Source organism: Lemur catta, chromosome 14, assembly GCF_020740605.2.
Source record: "Lemur catta isolate mLemCat1 chromosome 14, mLemCat1.pri, whole genome shotgun sequence".
NCBI classification, from domain to species: Eukaryota; Metazoa; Chordata; class Mammalia; order Primates; family Lemuridae; genus Lemur; species Lemur catta.
The window spans coordinates 13,822,383-13,844,658 of record NC_059141.1 but is presented as its reverse complement, the minus strand read 5'-3'; the positions used below and the strand labels follow the sequence as shown (position 1 = coordinate 13,844,658).

Sequence of the window (22,276 nt, the reverse complement as noted above, 5' to 3'; positions counted from 1 at the left end):
CCTTTTGATTAGAGAGGTGCAGACAAAGAGGCAGTGGCCATTGTTGTTGCATCTTCTCACAGTGCTGCAAGCCTCTCTTCCCCTGGCTGAAGTGACTTCCAGGGAATTACAAGGGCTAGTACCCTTTTCCCCACTTTATTTTCTCTTTTTCCTCTTATGGGAGCTAGATGTTGAATAGTACATTCAATAGCAACTGGATGTACAGAAAAACTTAGTTAACCACACATGCCCAGGGGAAGGCACGGTCTCAGAAAAGATCTGAAAAGACCTTAAGTTTATGCTTCAGGGTGATCCTTGGCACAGAGATACCCCACAACAATGAAAAACAAATGAACAAAAACCCAGCAAACCCTGGGGTAGGGAGAGAATCTGATTTCCAGGGTTACCATATTATTAGATGCAAATGTCCAGTTTTCAATGAAAAATCACAAGGCACACAAACAAACAGGAAAGTGTGGCCCATTCAAAGGGAAAAAATAAACAGAAACTGTCCCTGAAAAAGATGGCAGATCTACGAGACAAAGGCTTTAAAACAATTGTCTTAAAGATGCTCAAAGAACTAAAGGAAGACGTAGAAAAAGTAAACAGTATATGAACAAAATGGAATAACAGTAAAGAGATAGAATATCTAAAAAGAAGCCAAAAACAAATTCTGGAACTGAAAATACACTGACTGAAATGAGAAATGCACTACAAATGCTCCTTGACTTAGAATACAGGTGCATCCCAATAAACCCATCAACCCATTGTATGTTGAAAATATCTTACATTGGAAGTGCATTTAATGTTGGCAATACAGCAGACAGTCCCCAACTTAAGACAGTTTGACTTACAATTTTTCAACTTTATGGTGGTACAAAAACAATATGCATTCAGTGGAAACTGTAACCCTTTTGTAAGTTGTAAGGAGTTCCTCGACTTATAATGGGGTTACGTCTGGATAAATCTGTCGTAAAGTTGAAAAATTGTAAGTCAGACCATCATAAGTCAGGGACTGTAGAGAGATTCAAAGGCACATTTGAACAGGTAGAAAAAAGAATCAGCAAACTTACAAAGTGATTGAGTCTGAGAAACAAACAGAAAAAAGAAGAAAAGTGAACAGAGCCTAAGGAACCTGTGAAACACCATCAACTAAACACAAAAAAAGACAATAATATAAGAAATAAGGGACAAAAAAGCTCTAAGGCATGTAGAAAACAAATAGCACAATACCAGAAGTCTTTTTTTTATATCAGTAATTACTTTAAATATAAATGGATTAAGCTCTCCAATCAAAAGGCAGAGATTGGCAGAATGGATAAAGAACATGATCCAACTATATGTTGGTTACAAGAGACTCACTTTAGATCCAAGGACATAAATAATTTAAAAATAAAAGAGAAAAGGATATTTTATGCAAATATTAGCCAAAAGAGACCAGCTATATTAGTATCAGACAAAATGGACTTTAAATCACAAAAGGTCAAACATGATATATTAATAAAAAGTTCAGTATATCAAGAAGATAAAACAATAAACACACACTTAATAAGAGACCATCAAAATACATGAATAAGAATTGACAGAATTGAAAGGAGAAGTGGACAATGCTACAATAGTAGTTGGAGAATTCATTATCCAACATATACAGACCAGTCTACCCAACAATAGGGCATATACATTCTTTTCAAGTGCCTATGGGACATTTTCCAGGATAGACCATATGTTGGGCCATAAATTAAGTCACAACAGACTTAAGATAGATATCATACAAAGTGTCTTTTCCAATCACATGGGATGAAGTTAGAAATCAATAACAAAAGGAAAACTGGAAAATTCAGAAATTTGTGGTAATTAGAACAACACATTCTTAAACAATCAGTGGACCTAAGAAGAAATCACAAGGGTAATTAGAAAACACTTAGAAATGAATGAAAAGGAAAACATAACATGTCAAAACTTATGGCACATGGTGAAACAGTGCTAATGGGGAAATTTGTAATTATAAATACTTAACATTAAAAAACAAAAAAATAGGCCCGCCATGGTTGCTCATGCCTATAATCCCAGCACTTTTGGAGGCCGAGGTGGCAGGATCCCTTGAGGCCAGAAGTTCAAGACCAGCCTGGGCAACATAGCAAGATCTTGCCTCTACAAAGAATTCTAAAAATTTACAAAACAAGAAATATTTCAAGTCAACAACCTAACTATAACTTAAAGAACTAGAAAAAGAAGAATAAAGTAAACCGAAAGCTAACAGAAGGAAGGAAATAAAGATTCAAGCAGAGAAGCAAAATAGAGAATAGAAAAATAATAGAGAAAATTAGTGAAACCAAAAGTTGGTTCTTCAAAAATATCAACATAATGGACAAACCTTTAGCTAGATGTACTAATAAAAAAAGAAGACTCAAATTAATGTCAGGAATGAAAGTGGAGACATTACTACTGATTCTATAGAAATAAGGATTATAAGAAAGCACTCTGAACATTTTTATACCATCAAATTGGGTAACCTAGGTGAAATAGACAAATTCCTAAAAACACAAAACCTACCAAGACTGAGCCATGAAGAAATAGTAAATCTACATAGCCCTACCTATATTTAATAGCATTATTCACAATAGCCAAAATATGGAAGTAACTCAAGCATTCATCGACAGATGATGGATAAGGAAAATGTATATGCATACAATGGAATACTATTGAATATTAAAAAGAGGAAATTGTGACAACATGGATTAACTTTGAGGATATTATGCTAAGTGAAATAAGCCAGTCACAAAAATTCAAATGCTATATGATTCCACTTACATGAGGTACTTAGGGTAGTCAAAATCATAGAGACAGAAAGTAAAATAGCGGTTGCCAGGGGCTGGGGAGCCATTGTTCCTTGAGTTCGGTGTCAGTTTTGCAAGATGAACAGAGCTCTAAAGATGGAGGATGGCGATGGTTGCACAGCACTATGAATGTGTACTTAGTACCCTGAATTGTACACTTACAAGTGATTAAAATAGTAAATGTTCTGGAAGAAAAACTAGAAGAACACAAAAATGGGTTTTTAACCCTTATTTTTAAAATGAATATTAAAAGGGCAATATTATGCCCCATTGGGAGGGGTACAGTCAATGGTGTGTTGGAACTACTCCTAAGAGCTGGTGAGAGCCATTTGTTAAATAAGTAAGAAATTTTATGAGCCAATTGTAAGCTTGAAATCAGCCACAATGGGAGTATTAATACTATGGATGTTAACAAATGCTACAAACCAGGGTGTGTTTTTTTTTTAATTGCTTTTTGCCCCTTCTTACCCTTGCTGGAATAAAAAAGCTAGTTTACTAGCATATCACTAGGTATGATATGTTACCCAAATATTTCATTTTTGGGGTGGTAAAATACTGACTAATTTGTTTTTCTGTATTTGGCTGTTAGAATACTATTTGTGGAATAAATTTTTAAGCATTAAAAAAATACTTGTTAAGTGGTCTCAACCTTGTAATTTCAAAGAAATATTACTTCAATAATGTGGTACTATATAAAAACCCAGGTAACTTAAAAGATTTTTATATTGATCAGAAGATAAGTTAAATTCATATTCACAAAAGCAGACATACCCAGATATGATCACATAACAATTCAATAAGCTGTCACTAAATTAAATGTTCTTTCTTGTAGTTAAATTGTCTTCTCATTACTATTTGATACATTTCTGAACATATCTGCAACGATGCTATTTATGTTCTTGAAGCAACATTTGGCAGTGTATTTTAAATTCCATGGACTGTTCAGTTCATTTTATCAGAAAGCCAAAAATGATCCACAGAGTGAGGAAGTGCTTATTAATTCAGAACACTTTGAAAGAGGCCTAATTTAATAATCAATCTCCTTCCTCCGTGCAACGTCTTTTAAACTCTGTTTTATAATAGGGGCCAGTATCACTTTCACAGTGGCATTTGAGAAATTACAAATGCCAAAGAGTTTTAAAGCAAAGAGTAAAAGATACTTAATAGTAATGAATTATTCTGATGTTTAAACATTTTTTAAGAATGTAACTGTGCCCTGAGGTTGTTATTAATTCATAATAATTTAGCACATTTATATTAAACTGACAGGTACCTCAGTGATATTTTTCCCTTTTCTACTAGAGAGTTTCTGAGTTGTTTTTTTTTTTACCTTTTTCTGCTGTATACATTAATTGTATGTTATATAATGTTCAAATTTAGCACAATAGCCATTATATGAGGAAAAGCATTCTTATTTTGTAAGAAAATGTCTATTAGGAAAACTTTGCATATTTTAACATGTGATTTCTAGACATGCTGATGTAACTAAATCAGGCTTTTGAAATCTGAATTTCATATTACTACTGAGTAAGTGCTAGTATTCTCATTATGTAGTATATACCTTTTTTAACACTTTATTAAAATTAGGAGATTGCATTTTTAATTTTATAGTGAAACTGAGCCTTTAAATGAGTCAATATATAATTTCACTTTGTGTCATGGTTCCCAGAACCACCCCCAGATCCAATAATTCATTAGGAGGACTCATGGCTATACTTTATTACAGTGGAAGGATACAAAACAGAATCAGGAAAGGGTAAAGATACATGGGGCTAAGTTCAGGGGAGACCAGGTGCAAGTTTCTAGTCTTCTTTCAGGGGAGTCAACCCTGGATGTGCTACAGCAAGGAGTTGTGGCAATACCTTTGAGATCTTGCCCACCAGGGAAACTCACTAGAGGCTCAGTGCCTAACGTTTTTCTTAGGAACTATATACATAGGCAGCTTCTGCCTGTTGTCATGTTCCAAAATTTTAGAAGCCCAGAAGGAAAGCAGGTGTTCAGCATAAATGGTATTGTTTTTACAAACAGGTTAGGTATAGTGAGCTACTCTTATCAGTTTTGGGAATGGTGAAAACCCTCCCAAAACCTAAGTTCCCAGATGCCAGCCAAGAGCCAATCTGGTATGCAGGCCTTTCAAAGGATAGCAATCAAGCCTGCTCTGTTAACTCTTTTATGTACACATTTTATATTTTCCTTTTCCAGCAGTTGATCTATTTATTATTCTGTGTTCTTAAATAGTTAAAGGACTGTGAAAATATTGGCCAGTTTATGGCAGATTTTCAGGATGTTTAGTGTGGATAACAGCCTGACATCAATTTTTGGTTGGTTTTCAAATTTGCTTCTGATCTCTGCTTCAATTTAGTAGTGTTCAGTTATTTTGATTCTTTTAGTTCATGTTTCTTTCTGTTGTTCTTAGTATAAAAACTAACATTCTACCTTTCCAACATCTTTTCACAGCCTTCTCCTCCCTCAAGGCTGTTCTAGCTTCCTTAGCTTTCCGTTACTTCCTCAATATCATTATTTCTCTTGCTTTAACACCTTGACACAGTGTTTCCTCTGCCTAGAATGACTTTCTCATCCTTTTTGTCTAGTACAGTCATCCTTACCTTTTAGATCCCAGAATGTCTCAGTTTACAGGTTTTTTAAAAACATTTTTGAAAGTGCCTCAAATATTCTCTTCTCAATCCTTGCATATTGGCTGTGATTAAACTATATTTTCCACTGTAGTATATACAATTGCAATTGAATAGAGTTGAATCTATATATGTATACCTCTCTAAAAAAATAAGTCCTTTTAAAATTATTTATTTCAAAAAGTTATTTTATTACTAATATTTCAGAAGCAATTAAAGTTTTGGTACAGTTTCTCCTGTGCTCATTCCCTTCCTTCCTCCTCCATCTCTCCTTTCTTTCCATTTCCTTCCTTCCATATTTTCTTTTAAGTGGAGTAGTTTTGATCCTTATGTTGGCAAAAGAGTCATAAAAGGGAGAATCTTTTATGCCCAGTTTTTACTGTGTATGATTAACAGAAAAAGCAGTATAATTTAAGAAAAATCTCTGTGTGCTTTAAGGTTCTTACTGAACAAAATGGGAGAAGTAAATATATGGCAACTGTCTTTACATGTAGATCAATATAGATACCCTATTTGGACAATATGAAATGGTTTATGTATTTAACAAATATATGAATTTCTTTAGTATTTATATCCTGTCCATTCATTTATTTCCTACTTATGTACTAGGCACTGTGCTGGTAAATAATAAAACATGCATGATCCCTATATAATTAGTAGGAATTACAGTCTAACGGGGAGGCATATAATCAAAATATCACATACATATTTTTATAATTTCTGATTAGTGTTAAGAAGGAGAATTACAGACAAATAATGGAGTTTAATCTGGAAGAATTAAAGTAAGCTTTCATATGAAAGTAAAAATTGAGCTTGAGTTCTAAAAGACGAGAATAGTTTTACTAGGTGGGAAAGGGTAAGAATATTCCAGTCAGAGTCACTGTGTCAAGCCCTTAAAGCAAGAGGAATAATGAGGTTCTTGAAAAGCTAAGGGAAGGCCAAGTTGCTAGAACACTGAGGCAGGAGGAGTATGTGAAGAAGATGCTGGAGAGATGAGATTTGGTTGTTTTACTAGAAACAGTGGAAAGCCAATGAAGGATTTTCTGCAAGAAAGTGACGTGATCAGATTTGTGTTTTTTGAAAGATCAGTTTGACTCCTGGGTGGATAACTAATTGGTGGACAGGAATGGAAGTAGAATATCTGTGACAAGGTTCTTGTGCTTCTTGAGACATAATAATTTGAAACTGGTCATAGGTGATAAGATCAATAGGACTTGATTGTGGATTAAATATGGGTGATGGTGGAGGGCTGATTGCTTATCACAGAGATACCCTACATAGGTTTATTGCTTGTATAATTGGATGGATGATGGTACTATTCAGTGACAGGAAACACTGTGGAAAGGACATGTTTGGAGGGGAGGGCCATGAGTTTAGTTTGAAGTACCTTTGAGATTTATACTTCATTGTCCTTAAGACTTCCCATTGCTCTTAGAATAAAGATATGAATTCTTAACATGACTTACAAGGCTGTATGTTTATTCTCATTTTATCCCATGCTTTTCTTTGTTCTCTGTGTTCAGTCACGTACCTTCTGCAGTCTTCTATCCTTCATGCTTCCTGTTATATGAACATATTAACAGGAAGCACACAGTGTTGTTTTCTCTCCCTGGAATCGCCTTCAGCACTCTCATCACCTACTTAACACATTCTCATCATTCAGATCTCACCTCTGAAGTCATCACTTCTCCAAGGAAGTGTTGGGGTATATTGATCAGAAGGAAAATATATGTGATACATTATAGTATATTATATGATAAATATTGCATATGTAATACATATATATATATATAAATGGACTTGACTCAACTCGTAGTTTCTTATTCATTACTTTCATTATTTATTTTGATTTTCAAATTGTCCATGATCTGACTAATGGGATCCCCTTCAGGCTATCTCCTTTGTTCTTTTGACATGTCCTTATCACTTTTTGAGCTTCTTACTTATCACACTTACTTATCACATCAAAATATTTCCAGATTCATCTTGTACTTTCCCAGCCCTATCCCTGAACCAGCCATTTCTCTAAGGAGGTCTGATTCCTTTCAGTGGGGAATGGTGTAGGGAAACCAAGATGTGGGAACTAAATGTGCTCATTGCTACTGGGGTGTCTTTGCTTCAAGTCCTTCTCAAATAATTAAAACATTACTTAGGCCGGTCCCTCCCACCCCCATGAAGTTAAGTTATTCCTTTGAAGTACAGTTAAATTCAGTTGTTTGTATTCCATTTTAGGCCCCACCCCTCCAATCTATGTTGATTTTATTTGTTTTTGAGTGTGTAAAACAACATGGTCTTCAAAGTGAGAACTAAATAGAAAGGTATACTCGTTCTATCCACCCATTCCTTCTATTCTTGCCTTCCCATTTCTGTCCCATATATTTCAATTTCCTTTTCTTTTTTTAATTAAAAAGGATAATAATACCATTAGACATTTTTTTACACTTTACATTTTTCATGTAACAGTGTATCCTGATGTAACTGACCATTCCATATCAGTTCATAGAGAACTGTTTGGTTTTTAAAAATAACTGCATAGTACTCCACTATGTGTGTGTACCATAATTTATTCAGCCACTTTCCTGTGTGTATTGGAAGCTCTTATCTAAGCTTCCAATATTTAGCAGTTACAAACAATACATAATCTTGTGGATATACTTTTGTCTTGCTGGTGGTATATCTTAAGAATAAATTCCTGGAAGTGGGATTGCTGGATCAAAGTTAAATGCATATATAGTCTTGTTAGGTATTGCCTAATTCCCCACGAGGAGAGTTGTACCAGTTTGCATTTTTACTAGTAGTGTGTGAGTGTGCCTCTTTTTCTCCACTGCTACTTCAATAAAATGTTTTGACATACTTTTAAATTTTTACCAGTCTAACAGGTAAGAAATGGTATCTTGGTACAATTTTAAATTGCATTTGAGAGTAAACATCTTTTCATATGTTTAATATGGCTATTTATTGTACATGAGGTTTTGTCTCTCTCTTTCTAGGACTCAGTGCTTTATCTTTTCAAACTGTTCCACAGGTCCCTCAGGTTCTGTTCAGTTTTTTTCAATCTTCTATCTTTGTGTTCTTTAGATTGGGTAATGTCTGTTGAGCTATCTTTTAGGTTCATTGACCTTTTCCCTGTCATCTCCTTTTTGCCGTTGAGCTCATCCAGTGAATTTATGGTGTTTTTCAGTTCTAAAATTTTTAGTTTTTATTCATAGTTTTTATTTCTCTGTTTATAGTTCTTATCTTTTCATTTATTTCATATGTGTTTTTCTTTATCTTATGGAGCGTAATTATCATAGCTGCTTTAAAATCTTTGCTAATTCAAACATCTGCTTTATTTTGGCATTGGTATCTGTTGATTTTTTTTTTTCTTGATAAGTCACATGACCGTGTTCTTTGAGTGTCAGGTAATTTTGGATTATTAATGTATCCTGGACATTGGAATGTTATGGTGTGTAAATTCTGGGTTCTGTTATAGTCCTCTAGAGAATATTGATAATTTTGTTTTAGTAGGCATTCAACCCTGTTAGTTCAAATTATAAATTCTGTTTCATTTTCCAGCAGCTCTTTCCCCTTTTGTCAACCCAATAATTCAGTTCTTAGCTCTCTAAGCATTTGCTACACTTTTTGGGGTCTATCTCACACATATGTAGTTTAGAGGTTAAACCAAGACTTGTGAGTATTTATACTCAGAAATGAGGAATCACCTTCTTCAACTCTCTTCCCCTCAAGGTTTCTCCCACATTGTTCAGTTTTCTGGGCCAGAAATGCAATGGGGTTTCTATTGGAGTTTTAGCTACTGTATGATTTTAAAACTGGGCTCCACTCTCAGGGCAAAGCCAGCCAAAATAAAATTGGAAACTTACCCTTGTGTGGTTTGCTTTTCCAAGTTTTGACCCCCTTCCATAATCCCCTTGGTTTTTTACTTTTCTTAGTCTTTGAGCAGAGGGGTGTGTATGCATTCTGGTTGAGAGTTAGTTATAGTAATAGAATGGTGAGCTGTTGGGGATTACACCTCCTGATTTGTGTGGTTTTATTTGTTCTTCATGCTGGTTTGACTAGTTTTTGATAGATATGTTGGGAAATTTAAATTTACATAGCTGTTGTTACCTCTGTTACCTTGGTAAAATTTGAATGTTTTCTCTGAATCCAGCCTAACACATCTTACTTTTTTTTGTACTAACTTTTTGAAATAATGTATTGATTAGGGAAAAGAAATAATGTTGTTTTTAGTTTTCAGCAGTTCCATCTATAAGAAATTTTATTCTAAGAACTATATAGTAGGAATTTTAAATAAATAAAAAACCTCATATTATGGAAGTATCTTATTCCATTAATTTGTAATGTTAATGTTAGGTCAGAAAATTTATGAGAATAATTTGGAAATAAATACCCAACAAAAGCAGTCATAATCAACTCTGAATTTCAAAGGGGCTTATTCTAGATGGAAAAAATTTCAACATCTTCATAAAAAATAAAGACTATTTTTTATAGCTTTCTCTAGATAGAGGACATAAAGAGTTTTAATCCTGCAAAAGCCTCATGAATTTGATCATATGTGTTTTTATGTAGTAATCAAGATTATCATAAGATTTAAATGTGTTAATCTTTTTGTGTGTTTAAATGCATTGGAGATACTAATGTAGTTCTACTTTTAAAAAAAAAACTGTGGACTGCTTATATTTATAAATGACCCAAAACCTAATATGATATGCAAACTTTAATATCTCATAATATTTAACATATCATTCTTCTCTTTCAGATGGTCTTCTGATTGTTGGTATTCACTCGGCTAAGTTTCCAAATGAAAAAGTCCTGGATAACATTAAGAGTGCTGTTCTTCGGTACAATATCACCCATCCTGTGGTTAATGATGCGGATGCCAGCCTGTGGCAAGAACTGGAAGTTTCCTGTTGGCCAACTCTGGTCGTACTTGGACCCCGTGGAAACATGTTGTTTTCTTTGATTGGCGAGGGACACAAAGATAAATTATTTTTATATACTTCAATTGCTTTAAAGTATTACAAAGACAGAGGACAGATCAGAGATAATAAAATTGGGATAAAACTGTATAAAGATTCTTTGCCACCTTCACCATTGCTGTTTCCTGGCAAAGTAACAGTAGACCATGTTACCAATAGATTGGTAATAGCAGACACTGGACATCATAGAATTTTGGTCGTTTGGAAAAATGGACAAATTCAATACAGCATTGGAGGTAAAGTTTGCTTCTAATTATATATAATGCGTTTTACAGTAAAATAGGTAAATATATAAAAATTGAAATTTATAAATAAGAACTAATTATAGGAAGGTGATACGTATTGACTTTTAAATTCACCACAAAATTATTTTGTTAATTAAAGTATGGTATCTGAATTAACCTCTTTTTACACCCTCATAAACAAAAATGCCCAAAAAGCTCTAGGTCAAAAGGAGAAAATTGTTAAGTTATAGCTTTTAAGTATAATTATATATCCCATCTTATTTTTTTAAAAAAACTGCCATACTTACTGTGTCTTAAGAAATTATATACACTTTGAATTTCAGACATTTAAATGGGAGTATTATATTTCACTTTCCAACAAAATATAGCCATATCTTTTTTAAGACCCGACAGTACCCTATGAACTTGAGATTTAGATTATAAAGTAAATAAGCTAGGATTGGCACATAATTTTACCTTTCTCTCCTTTCTTCCATAACAGTGTAAGCATGCTTCTGGATCTATTTCCTTTGGGTATAGCAGAACATTAATATTATCATACGAGCGTAGATGATTTTGTTCTATATCTCTCCAGTCTTAGATCTAAAAATGCCTCTTGGTTACTTCTACATAATTAATAAAATCTACTAAGTACATTCTATTAATTCTGCTTATCCAGGCTGAACTGATATCTAGTAGCATATTAGTCAAAGAGAAAAGTAATTCATCTCTTTGCAGTCAATCCTGGCTTAGTAATATATGCAACATAAGTTCACAAAGTGGGGGGATCTGAGTTCCTGTTGCAGATAAGCTAATCATACTCCCACGCCCCAATGTTATTCTTAGCATACCAAGATAGAATATATATTGTGTTTTGTGGTGTTTGTTTTGTTTTGGCTACTTGGTATTTTGATTTATGACAGACATTTATGAGAATTGCTACTCAAAAAGTGTCTTGTAGCAGTTTGAATTTATTAATTATATGGATTGGCTATATTAATGGTACCATCATTTTTATTGTAGTTTCTTAATGCTGAAAATATATAGATTAATAAACAAACTAAGTTATCGTCTCTGCCTTTTAAAAAAAAAAGAGTTTTTAGTAGATTCTGTAATTTCCAAAATAGTATAGGTGAATATTCTTTGTAAACTAGCAGCAAGCCACATTTCCCAAACATATTTCTAGGAATTCTATTATCTTGTGATATATTAATAGTTACTTTTCAATTTTTTAAAAAGAATTGCTTGGTCATATATACTCAGGAAACATGGATTTGATGTGATTTAACAGATTTTTGTTGTGGTGGTATCATAAGACTTCCCAGATCTTTTACCCTTTTAATGTGTCTCACGAATATCATGAATAGAGGGGGTTATAGTACACAGTATTTTCCAACTTGAAGTGACCACAGAACTCCCCCCCTTTTTTTTTCAGGGAGCTCTTATCAATAGCAATAATAGTATTATCAGTAATATTAATAATTACAGCAAACACTATATGCCTGGTATTATTCTAAGCACACCTATAGTAACTTATTTTTGTCCTCACAATGCTATGAGTTAGATATATTATTAGTTCCATTTTACAGGAGAAAAACTGAGACACAAAGAACTTGTCCAGATCATTAGCTACGAAGAGGTAGAGCTGGGGTTGGGCTCTTGAGTTCATTTTCTAGCCACTATGTTATACTACATCTCCTACTGACATCTAGGACAACAGAGTTCTGCAAAGCAGTTTGGAACTTCTGACTTAGAGGCTTGTCTCCTGTCATGGAAATAACAAGTATATTTATTGTGTTATACAACTCCGCCTGCATTGCAAAAGCTAAGAAGTAGACCAGAATCACTCTTCATCTATCTTAAAGTGTATGTGAGATATTGTTGGACTTTGTGACAAAGTATTAATAAAATAGTAGATATGAAGGATTGTTAACCTGAGGTCTTTGGACTCCTAATGATACACTGGAATGGTCCTTGGGATCTAGGATGGTGTGCAACATTTTGGGGTGTGTATATTTTTCTAGGGGAAAAGGTCATAATTTTCATTGTATTATCAAAGGAGTATATCTTTTGAAATTGTTTTATCTCGTTGCTGAAAGATTGAAATTATTTTTAAATCTTTCTAGTCTAGGTAATAGGTAATTAGAATGCCTTTACGATTATTATCTTCTGATATATGCTGCTATATTTAAGTGCACTAGTAACTACACTGTAAACCCTGTCATTAGCAAAAATTCACTCTTGAGAAAAATAGATATCCTGGGAAACATTTCAGTTTTTAGGTAGAAGTATCATGTTATTTATATTAAAATCCCAGGATTAAATACAAATTTTATTTTTTTGTGAGATCACTTTTTAAATGAGAAAGTTTTGTCTTATGACTGTCTTGTCTTTTAGGACCCAACCCCGGAAAAAAAGATGGAATATTTTCAGAATCAACTTTTAATTCTCCACAGGGTGTAGCCATAATGAATAACATCATATATGTGGCAGACACTGAGAACCACCTTATAAGAAAGGTAATTTTTCATTTTAATACTTCTGATCAGAAAAACTGATATTTATTTGCTGCATTAAATATTTGCAGCTAAAGGGTGATGCTTAAGTATGTCAAAACATTCTTATTCAGCTTTTTTCCAAACTACTTGCTTTAGTTTTGTTTTTCTTTGTATCTGAATGTGGTTGCCACAGAAGAAGAACACATAATTCTTTTTTTAATACTTTGTTTCAAAGTCATGTGCCTAACCCCCCAAAGTACCTCATTTTGAAGTATTTTCTTAACCACTAGTTTACAAAGTGATCCTTTGTTCTTTTTCACTTAAATTTTCTCAAACTAGAAAAAAATTATACCACTCCTTCCTCCCTTCAACTCTTATGCTTTGGCTGGAAATATTTATTAGTTCATTAGTCTTATATTTTGTTTTATCTCATTATGAAAGTAATGTGTGTTCTTGTTTTTAAGAAATGAATTAATACACAAAGCTAAAAAATTCCCCTGATAATCAATTCCTATTCCCCAGAGGTAACCAACCACCGTTAAAATGTCTTTTTTAGACATTTCTACTCATATACAAATAAATTTATATTAAAAAGACTTCATAGAGAACTTTTTTAAACAAGTGGAATCATACCATACATAATGTTTTTTAGGTTTTTCTCTGTTTTTTTCCTGATTAGTCATATGAATGATATGATTGTATCACATTCCGTTGTAGATATACCCAGTTATTCTAAACATTTCCTACTGATCGCTCTTTTGGCTATAATCCATTGGTCTTTAAGTTGCCATCTATTTGCAAAATAGTTTATCTAACCCATCCTGTCTAAATACGTTGTTTCAAATACTTCTTTGCTTTACTCACTATTTTTTTCAATATTGACATTTATCCTCATTTATTTGACAATATTATCACCTATATACATATAATAGAAAAAACATATAGAGAATATGAAATATCCTCTATAATGTAAATCTCTATGAGGGCAAGAAATATCTTTTCTCTACTGCTGAAATCCTAGCACCTACAACAGGACCTGGCCTGTGGTAGATGTTGAGTAAATACTTGTTGAATGAATTTATGAGCAAACAACACCTCTTTAATGAAGTGTTTTCAAAAGTGTATATCCCTCTTAATACAAAAAGGTATTACATGAAAAAAGGATTTTGTGCATTAATAAACTAAAACAGATGTATTTTTTGAAAAGTCTTGGTGACTTAAATATGTTAACATATTGTTGAATACGTTAGTGGGGGGATATTTGTGCGGTATTTCTAAGCTTACTTGACCAGGGAGCCCTTTATAGGCAGAGCTTCTCATGGTAATGAGAAGGACTAATGTTTCCAAGGTATATACTTTGGGGAAGTGGTTACCTATTATTAACTCTTAAAGATCAGTATTTCTTTATCTTTTGGGGATTGTATGCATCTATAATTCATCAGTGTCATAAACATCCAACAGTATAGTAAGTGATAGTGAAGTAATAAGGTAGCTAGCCTGCAATATTCAGGGAGTACTTGTCCTTTTTAATTGTATTTCTCCTCCTTTAGAATATAATAGATTTTGTAGTATTGACCATGTGTGCAGCATTTTAAATATTTATGCATTTACATAGCATAATCACAATAAATTTAGGTTACCTGAAGTTTTTCTGTATTGTATGACTTAGTTTAGTGTCTAAAAAAATAGCATTGGAATTATGATTTCTTCCTTTTAAAAATATAAGAATATGTATTGTGTTTTATTTTTCTTTAAGACCTCATTTGCAGAGGGTTGAGCTGTTTATACTCCTACATTCACAGCTCACAAACATCATTGTTTCATGTAGACCCTTCTCTTGTTTAGAATAATTTATTAATTTATAAATTCTCCTACATACCTGTTCCCAACTCTCAGTGTCATTCCCCTTACATAAACATACTTATAGGCAACCATTCTGGTTTTGTGCATCTCTTTTTATTTGTATGTGACCCTGTAAAACATGTTTTGTTTGCAAGTTTTTTTTTAAATGACTTCATTGTGGTGTATTTTACATATGATAAAGTATACCTATTTCAAGTATACAATTCAATAATTTTTAGTAAATTTAACAGATTTTGCGAACTATAACCATAAATTGTTTTTAGAACATTTTTCATCCTCACAACCAATTATAGATAATCTCCATTCCCACCCCAAGCCCAGAGCAATCACTAATCTATTTTCTGTCTCTATAAATTTACGTTTTCTAAACATTTTATATAAATAGAATCATACAATATATGTTTTCTTGTGTTTGGCCTCTTTCATTTTGTGTAATGAAAAGTTCATCTATGAAGTAGCATGTCAGTAGTTAATTCCTTTGTGTTGGATAGCATTCTGTTTTATGGATATATGATATTTTATCTGTTCGTTCACCATTGATGGACATTTAGATTGTTGCTATTTGGGGCTATTATGAATAATCTTGCTGTGAACACTAATATACAAATTTTACATGCACATCCATTTTCATTTCGCATGGGTAGATACCTAGAACTGGAATTGTAGAGTTACGTGTTTTGCATTTAATTTTGAGAACTGCTAAATTGTTTCCCCCAGCAGTTGCACCATTTTACATTCCCACCTGTAATATATGTGGGTTCTTACTTCTCCACATCCTCCCCATCACTTGTCATTTTTCATTTTTTAAATTCTAGCCATCTTACTGGATATGAAGTGACATGTATTGTGGTTTTGATATGCATGTCAGGCATCTTTTCCTGTGCTTTATGGGTTGTTTGTATATCTTCCAGAAGTGTCTATTCAAATTTTTGCCAAATTTTTGATTGAGTTATTTGTCTTTTTTATAATTGACTTATGAGAATTCTTTATATATTCTAGTTATAAGATCTTTATGAGATATATGATTTGCAGATACTTTTAAAGATTCTTTGGCTTGCCTTTTCACGTAATCATGTCCTTTGATGCACAAAAGTTTAAAATTTTGATGATGCCTAATTTGTCTATTTTTCGCTTTTGTTGCTTGTGCTTTCAATGTTATGTATAAGAATCCATTGCTAAATCCAAGGTCACAAAGATTTGCTCCTGTATTTTCTTCCAAAAGTTTTATAGTTTTGGCTCTTATAATTAGGTCTTTCATCCATTTTGAGTTGATTTTTGTATATAGTATGAAGTGGGTGGTCCAACTTAATTTTTTTGCATGTGGATATCCAGTTTTTTGAGAACCGTTTATTGAAGAGACTGTTCTTTCTTCATCAAATAGTCTTGCCAACCTGTTAAATCAATTGATCTTAGATGTCTGGGTTTATTTCTGGACTTTCAAGTCTATTCTGTTGGTCTATCCTTATGCCAGTACCACACTGTTTTGACATAATTTTTTATAAGTTTTGAAATCAGAACTATGAGTCCTCCCACTTTATTTTTGTTTTTTGTTTTTTCTTTTTTGAAGATTGTTTTGGCTATCTTGGGTCTCTTGCAATTCAATTTGAATTTTAGGATCAGTTTGTCCCTTTCTGCCGAAAACTTTTGGTGCTTCTTATGTGGATAATTATGTTGTCTGCAAAAAAAAAAAAAAAATTCCCTTCTGATTTTTAAACTTACTATTTCCTTTTATTATATTGCTGGCCAGTACCTCTATTGTTTTTAAGTGTTAGCAGTGATGATGGGTATCTTGTCATGCTCATCTTAAAGGGAATGCATATAAATGTTCTCCAAAAGCTTAATATTTGCTGTAGCTTTGGGGAATAAAATATCTATGAAATAAGGAAAATTTCTTTCTGTTGATAGCTGGATAAAAATATATGGTAAAGCAATTAAGTGAAATATTTATAGACTCTGTCTAAGTGGTACGTGTATGGATATTTGCTATAAAATTTTTTTTAACTTTTTTGTATGTTTGAAGATTTTCATGATAGAATTTTGGGAAGAGGGTCTCAGGAGATGAAAGCAGAATATCTTTTTTCCAGTAGAATATATTAGATTTTCAGTTTATGAAGTAGAGCCAACACAGTATCATAGAACTGCCTGGGTTCAGATCCCAGATTCTTGACTTACTAACTGTGAGATCTTGGAGAAAGTTACTTAACGATCTGTGTCTCAGTGTCTTCTAAAATATCAAAATCATAGTCATAGTCCTCTAAAATATCAAAATTATATTATGAGGATGGCTGGATAGCTGGTTGGTTGGCTTACTCTTGGATCAGTGCTTGGCAAATATTAAATTCTATATGTGCCAGTTATTAGCTTAGCATAACTGAAATCTGTACATTTAATTTTAAGAAATATGTATTTTGCTAGATTGTGTTTTAAAATTTCATTTTCTTTAAAAATATTTCATAGTTAAGATGAGGTCAACACTAGTTCTGGTGAAGGCATGATGGGAGAGAGATGTGTAAGGAAAGTTGGGGGAATGGACAGGAGGGGAATGAAAGTAACTGATTGTGTGCATTTGAATAACAAGTTCACCCTATAGTTGATTAGCCTTTTTTTAAACATTGTGCTGCAAATATGTTCTAAATGTTCTGTTGGAAATATTTTATATAGCAAAAGACAAAAGCAAAAGTCACCATTCATTGCATAAAATATCCGTTAAATTTCTGTAGATCGACTTAGAAGCTGAGAAGGTGAGCACTGTAGCTGGCATTGGAATTCAAGGTACAGATAAGGAAGGTGGAGCAAAAGGAGAACAACAACCCATTAGCTCCCCTTGGGATGTAGTTTTTGGATCATCAGGTATGTAAACTTTTAATATTAAATGTAAGTAAACTTTGCTTAATAAAAGTAAGATTTAAAAATATTCTTGAGATATTCATTTAGATTAATTCTATTGCTAGTTATTTTATACTTTTATATCTGTGGCTTAGAGTTTGTTAATTGTGTAAAAACAAAGGCAGTAGTAATATAGAGTATGTATTATATGTGCTACAGTACATATTATATATTACATATTATATTTTATACATAAGGTAGAGTATATATTACTCAAATTTAAAGAATTTCATCTTAGCTGCATCTTCCAATTAATGTAGTTCTGAATATTCTTAAATTGAAAGGATTATAGTTTCAGAACTTCAAAAGATTATTCATGAACTATACCACTTAACAATGTTCTTATTTACTCTAATTTGAAAAAGAAATCAAAGAGGCAATTGCTTTTTCTTTAGACTTTTAAAATTATTTTTGGGGGGAGGTCAAACAAAAAAATAATAAAATAAAATTATATCATCTTTATGATCTTTATTATCTATATTAATTGACTAAAAGAAATCTGATAAGTGCCTCAGGAACTGTTAGGAGGGGAAAAAAGGAAATCCGGGAGTGCTGTTGTTAGTGCTCTTATTTTTTATTGGCCCTTTGTGTTACTGAGATGATTACATATCTAAAATCAAATTAATGAATAAAGGAAGAATATATTGAAAATAGAATGTGGGACTAAATGGTAGATGTGGTCTTAATATATTTAAAGACTATGTAAGTACTAGCTTGATTGAATGGCTTTACATTTGAGATAATTTTCTGTTATAATGCCAATTTGGTTATGATTCAGAGACCTTGCTTTTTTCATTGTGATTAACTTTTATATAAAGCTTTTAATAGTAATAAGATGAATGAATGATCTTCTGGTACTACCTGCATTTAATGTATTTAACTTAAGTATTTTTTGTAAATTATTTTTGAAAATTCCACTTTTGGAATCCTATGTTCTAAACAATTATGGGTTGTTTCATAGGTCACCAAGGTGGGTGGTATAGTGGGAGCAGTGCATCCCAGGTCCAGGCAATAAGGGGATACCTCATACATAGAGAATTTTGAGATAATAATAAAATCAATTAAAACACAACCCCTTTTTATTACCATGTAGTAGCAGTTCTAAAGAATTTCAGGGCTAAATCCCAGGACTTATCATTCCTTCCTCCTTGCCTTTGATAACCACTGAGCTATTAGACCATAAATCTTATAGATAGGAAAACAGTCTGAAAATATCTGTCAATAACTTAGTCAAAGTAGATGAGAATTGTTGCCTTGGTGTGCTATTACCATCTCTCAAGGAAGAAAAAAATTTTGCCCTTAACGTGAGCCCCCAATGATTTATACCCAGTAGTTCATGTAGTAATTTAATTATTGATGTTTACATTTTGCAATATACAACCTTTATCTACTGTATATGTCAGTAATTGCCACAGTAATGCTGCATAAGAAATCATCCTAAAACTCATACAAACCTAAACCTTTATTTCTTGCTCACATATGGAGTTGGGGGTTCAACTGATAAAGGCTGAGCTACTCTGGATTTGGTTCCAAGCTGTTTCTTAGGTCCAGATCGGGTCCCTTTGTTAGTCTACTTCCTTGGGCCAGTAGCTGTCCGAGGCATATTCTTCTTTTGACAAAAAGTAGGAGCACAAGAGGGTAAGCCCTGTTTCACACATTTAAAGCCTTTGTTCATGTCATACTTGCTTACCCACTGTTATTAAAATAAATCATGTAAAGAAGCTCAAAGCCACAGGATATGCACTTTACCTATGATGAGGCCATGGCAAGGGTGTGGAGGTACATATTACTTACAGATGAATGAGGAGTTGAGAACAATAATTCAAGCTGTCACATATATCAGAATTTACATTGCTTAAAAACAGGATGTACTTTACTGGATGCTTTACTAAAAGAGATCTATTTGAGGTGAAGTAGTACTTGAAATTTTTTCCAGACTAAAATTTTTTCAATCATACTTTCTGGCATGGAATTTCTGATTGTTTATCTCTGTATTGAGCATACACCCAAATTGCTGTCCAAGGAAAATCTTGATCCTATTGACAAGTACTCCCTCAGGTTCCAATTGGAGTGGTGATTTGAGACCAGTATCTTTGTTAAGTTCAGTTTTTATGAAAGAAGGTGAATCCTACCTTAGCTTAACAGATCATGGCTCTGCATTTAACTTATAACTAAAAGTATCTTCACTCCAGGTACTTGGCAAAAGGAGTAATCTTGAATCCGCATAAGCTTGACCTTGTAGAATGCTAGCTAAGAGAAAATGGTTTTCAAGCACTGGGTGAAGGACCTACAATCACAGTGACGACTCTAGTCCAAGAACTTTTAGCCTTGGGTTATATACCAAGGTATTGGTAGTTAGGCTTTGTAAGATATTTATAAATTTCTGGGTGTTCCCAGAAATTCTATTTCAGATTTGGGGAAATTGGTCAGATTCTGTTCAGATTTTCAAAGTGATATTGTACCCCAAAATGTTTTAGGAACCACTGCTTTAAATTGCTCCAAAATCCTATCCTCGATTAACGTATACTGTTAGAATATGGAGAAATTGGATCATAGAATATTTGCTCTACTTACAATTGTTTTTATAAATTGTATTTTAGTAAGATTCATTCATTTAAAAATATATCAACACATATACATGTATCATATTTATTTATATTTATATGTATATGTATGTGTTTCATATTTATTTAATCAAAACCCAGCTTTATGGGACTTGTTTTTATTATAGGGTTTTGCTGGTAGTTACTATATTATAAATGCCTCTGATTATCTGCTGGAAAAATGTTTTTCTATTCTCTGTATTATGGATAGCTATACTTTTTTTTCCTGAGTATCAGGTTATTTATTTCTTTATTTTCATGTTTGTTTTTAAGCTCCTGGGTAGTTTACTATCATAACTTTGTTTTTATTATCCTGTTTGGAGTTCTTGAATCTATGGTGTGATGTTCTTCATTATTTTCAAGAAACCCTCACACTTCAAATATTTTTTTCTGCCCCTTTCTCTCTTTCGCTTCTTTATGGAACTTCAGTTATGTTAAATTTTTTTATACTATATCCAGCAACCCTTACATATGGTATTCTTTTTATTTCACTCTTCTTTTTTTCATTTTGTGTTGGTTTGGTAATTTCTATTGATTTATCTTCACTGATCTTTCCTCAGCTGTGTCTAGCCAACTGATGAGCCTGTTGAAGGGATTATTCATCTCCAATGTTATGCCTTTTTATATAGCATTTCTATTTTATTCTTTCTTATAGATCCATCTCTCTGCTGAAATTCCCCATCTATTTAGGTATGTTGGCCATTGTTTTCTCTAGATTCTTTATTTTTTTTTTTTTATTTTTTTTTGAGACAAAGTCTCACTCTGTTGCCCGGGCTAGAGTGAGTGCCGTGGCGTCAGCCTAGCTCACAGCAACCTCAAACTCCTGGCCTTAAGCGATGCTACTGCCTCAGCTTCCCGAGTAGCTGGGACTACAGGCATGTGCCACCATGCCCAGCTAATTTTTTCTATATATATATTTTTTTTTAGTTGGCCAGATAATTTGTTTCTATTTTTTAATAGAGATGGGGTCTCGCTCTTGCTCAGGCTGGTCTCTAGATTCCTTAACATACTATGCATAGTTGTTTCAAAATCTCTGTCTGATAGTTCCAAATTTCAGGTCATCTCTGAGTTTGATTCTGTTCATTCCTTTGTCATTTGAAAATGGCTAGTTGTTCTTCTTGCTTTTATGTGAGTCTTCTCATTGTTTATTATGTGTTAATCATCTTGTGTAGAATTATAAAGGCTGAGATAAATAAGATTTATGCCATTATTATGAGAAGTTAAGTCAATTTGGTCAGAAGCTGAGCTGGGCCTGGGTTTTATTATTGTTTGGTTACCGTCAGTGCAGCCAAGTTTTCAAATCCCTCTAGATAGGATGCTGTTGCCTCCTGATTTTGCCTCAGTGCAGGGGCCTAGGTGCCAGACAGTTTTCTCAGTGGTGGGTCCAGCCTCAGTCTTAGGAAGACCCAGAGTGCCTAGGCCTCAAGGAAAGGATGTGGGGAACTTTTTGTTCCTGTTCCTCCTCTTCCTAGCAGCTAAACCCTTATCTTGTGTCTGTGATTGGTTTGGGGAGTGTTCTGCTTCTCCATCAGAGTAAGACCTCTACTTGGTGTCAATAGAGAATGTTTTCATCTGCCATTACCCCTGCTGGAATTGATCTTTTCCTGTGCCCTGTGGGAAGTGGCAGACTTTGCTGCTTTCCGTCTGGCTTAAGGCTTTGCATCATAGGAGCTTTGGAGACTGTGTGGAAACAAATGTATTTACACTGATGGAGGATTTCACAGATGCTGTTAAGGGGGTTCTAGTCATAGTTGCTTAAAATAACACCATTTTTAAA

General features: G+C 33.2%; 1 protein-coding gene across 8 annotated transcripts in view; it reads left to right on the top strand.

Moving 5' to 3' along the window:
* Positions 1 to 22,276, top strand: part of NHLRC2 (NHL repeat containing 2) — a 51,270-nt gene that overhangs the window by 5,886 nt on the left and 23,108 nt on the right. For all 8 annotated transcript variants that reach the window (XR_006739304.1, XM_045568852.1, XM_045568854.1 and 5 more), the window contains 3 exons: positions 10,206 to 10,661; positions 13,047 to 13,168; positions 17,731 to 17,860. Coding sequence is in view for 7 of the 8 variants with exons in the window: in XM_045568852.1 (XP_045424808.1) it covers positions 10,206 to 10,661; positions 13,047 to 13,168; positions 17,731 to 17,860 (708 nt within the window). In the remaining variant the exon portion in view is untranslated. The remainder of the gene's footprint in view (positions 1 to 10,205; positions 10,662 to 13,046; positions 13,169 to 17,730; positions 17,861 to 22,276) is intronic.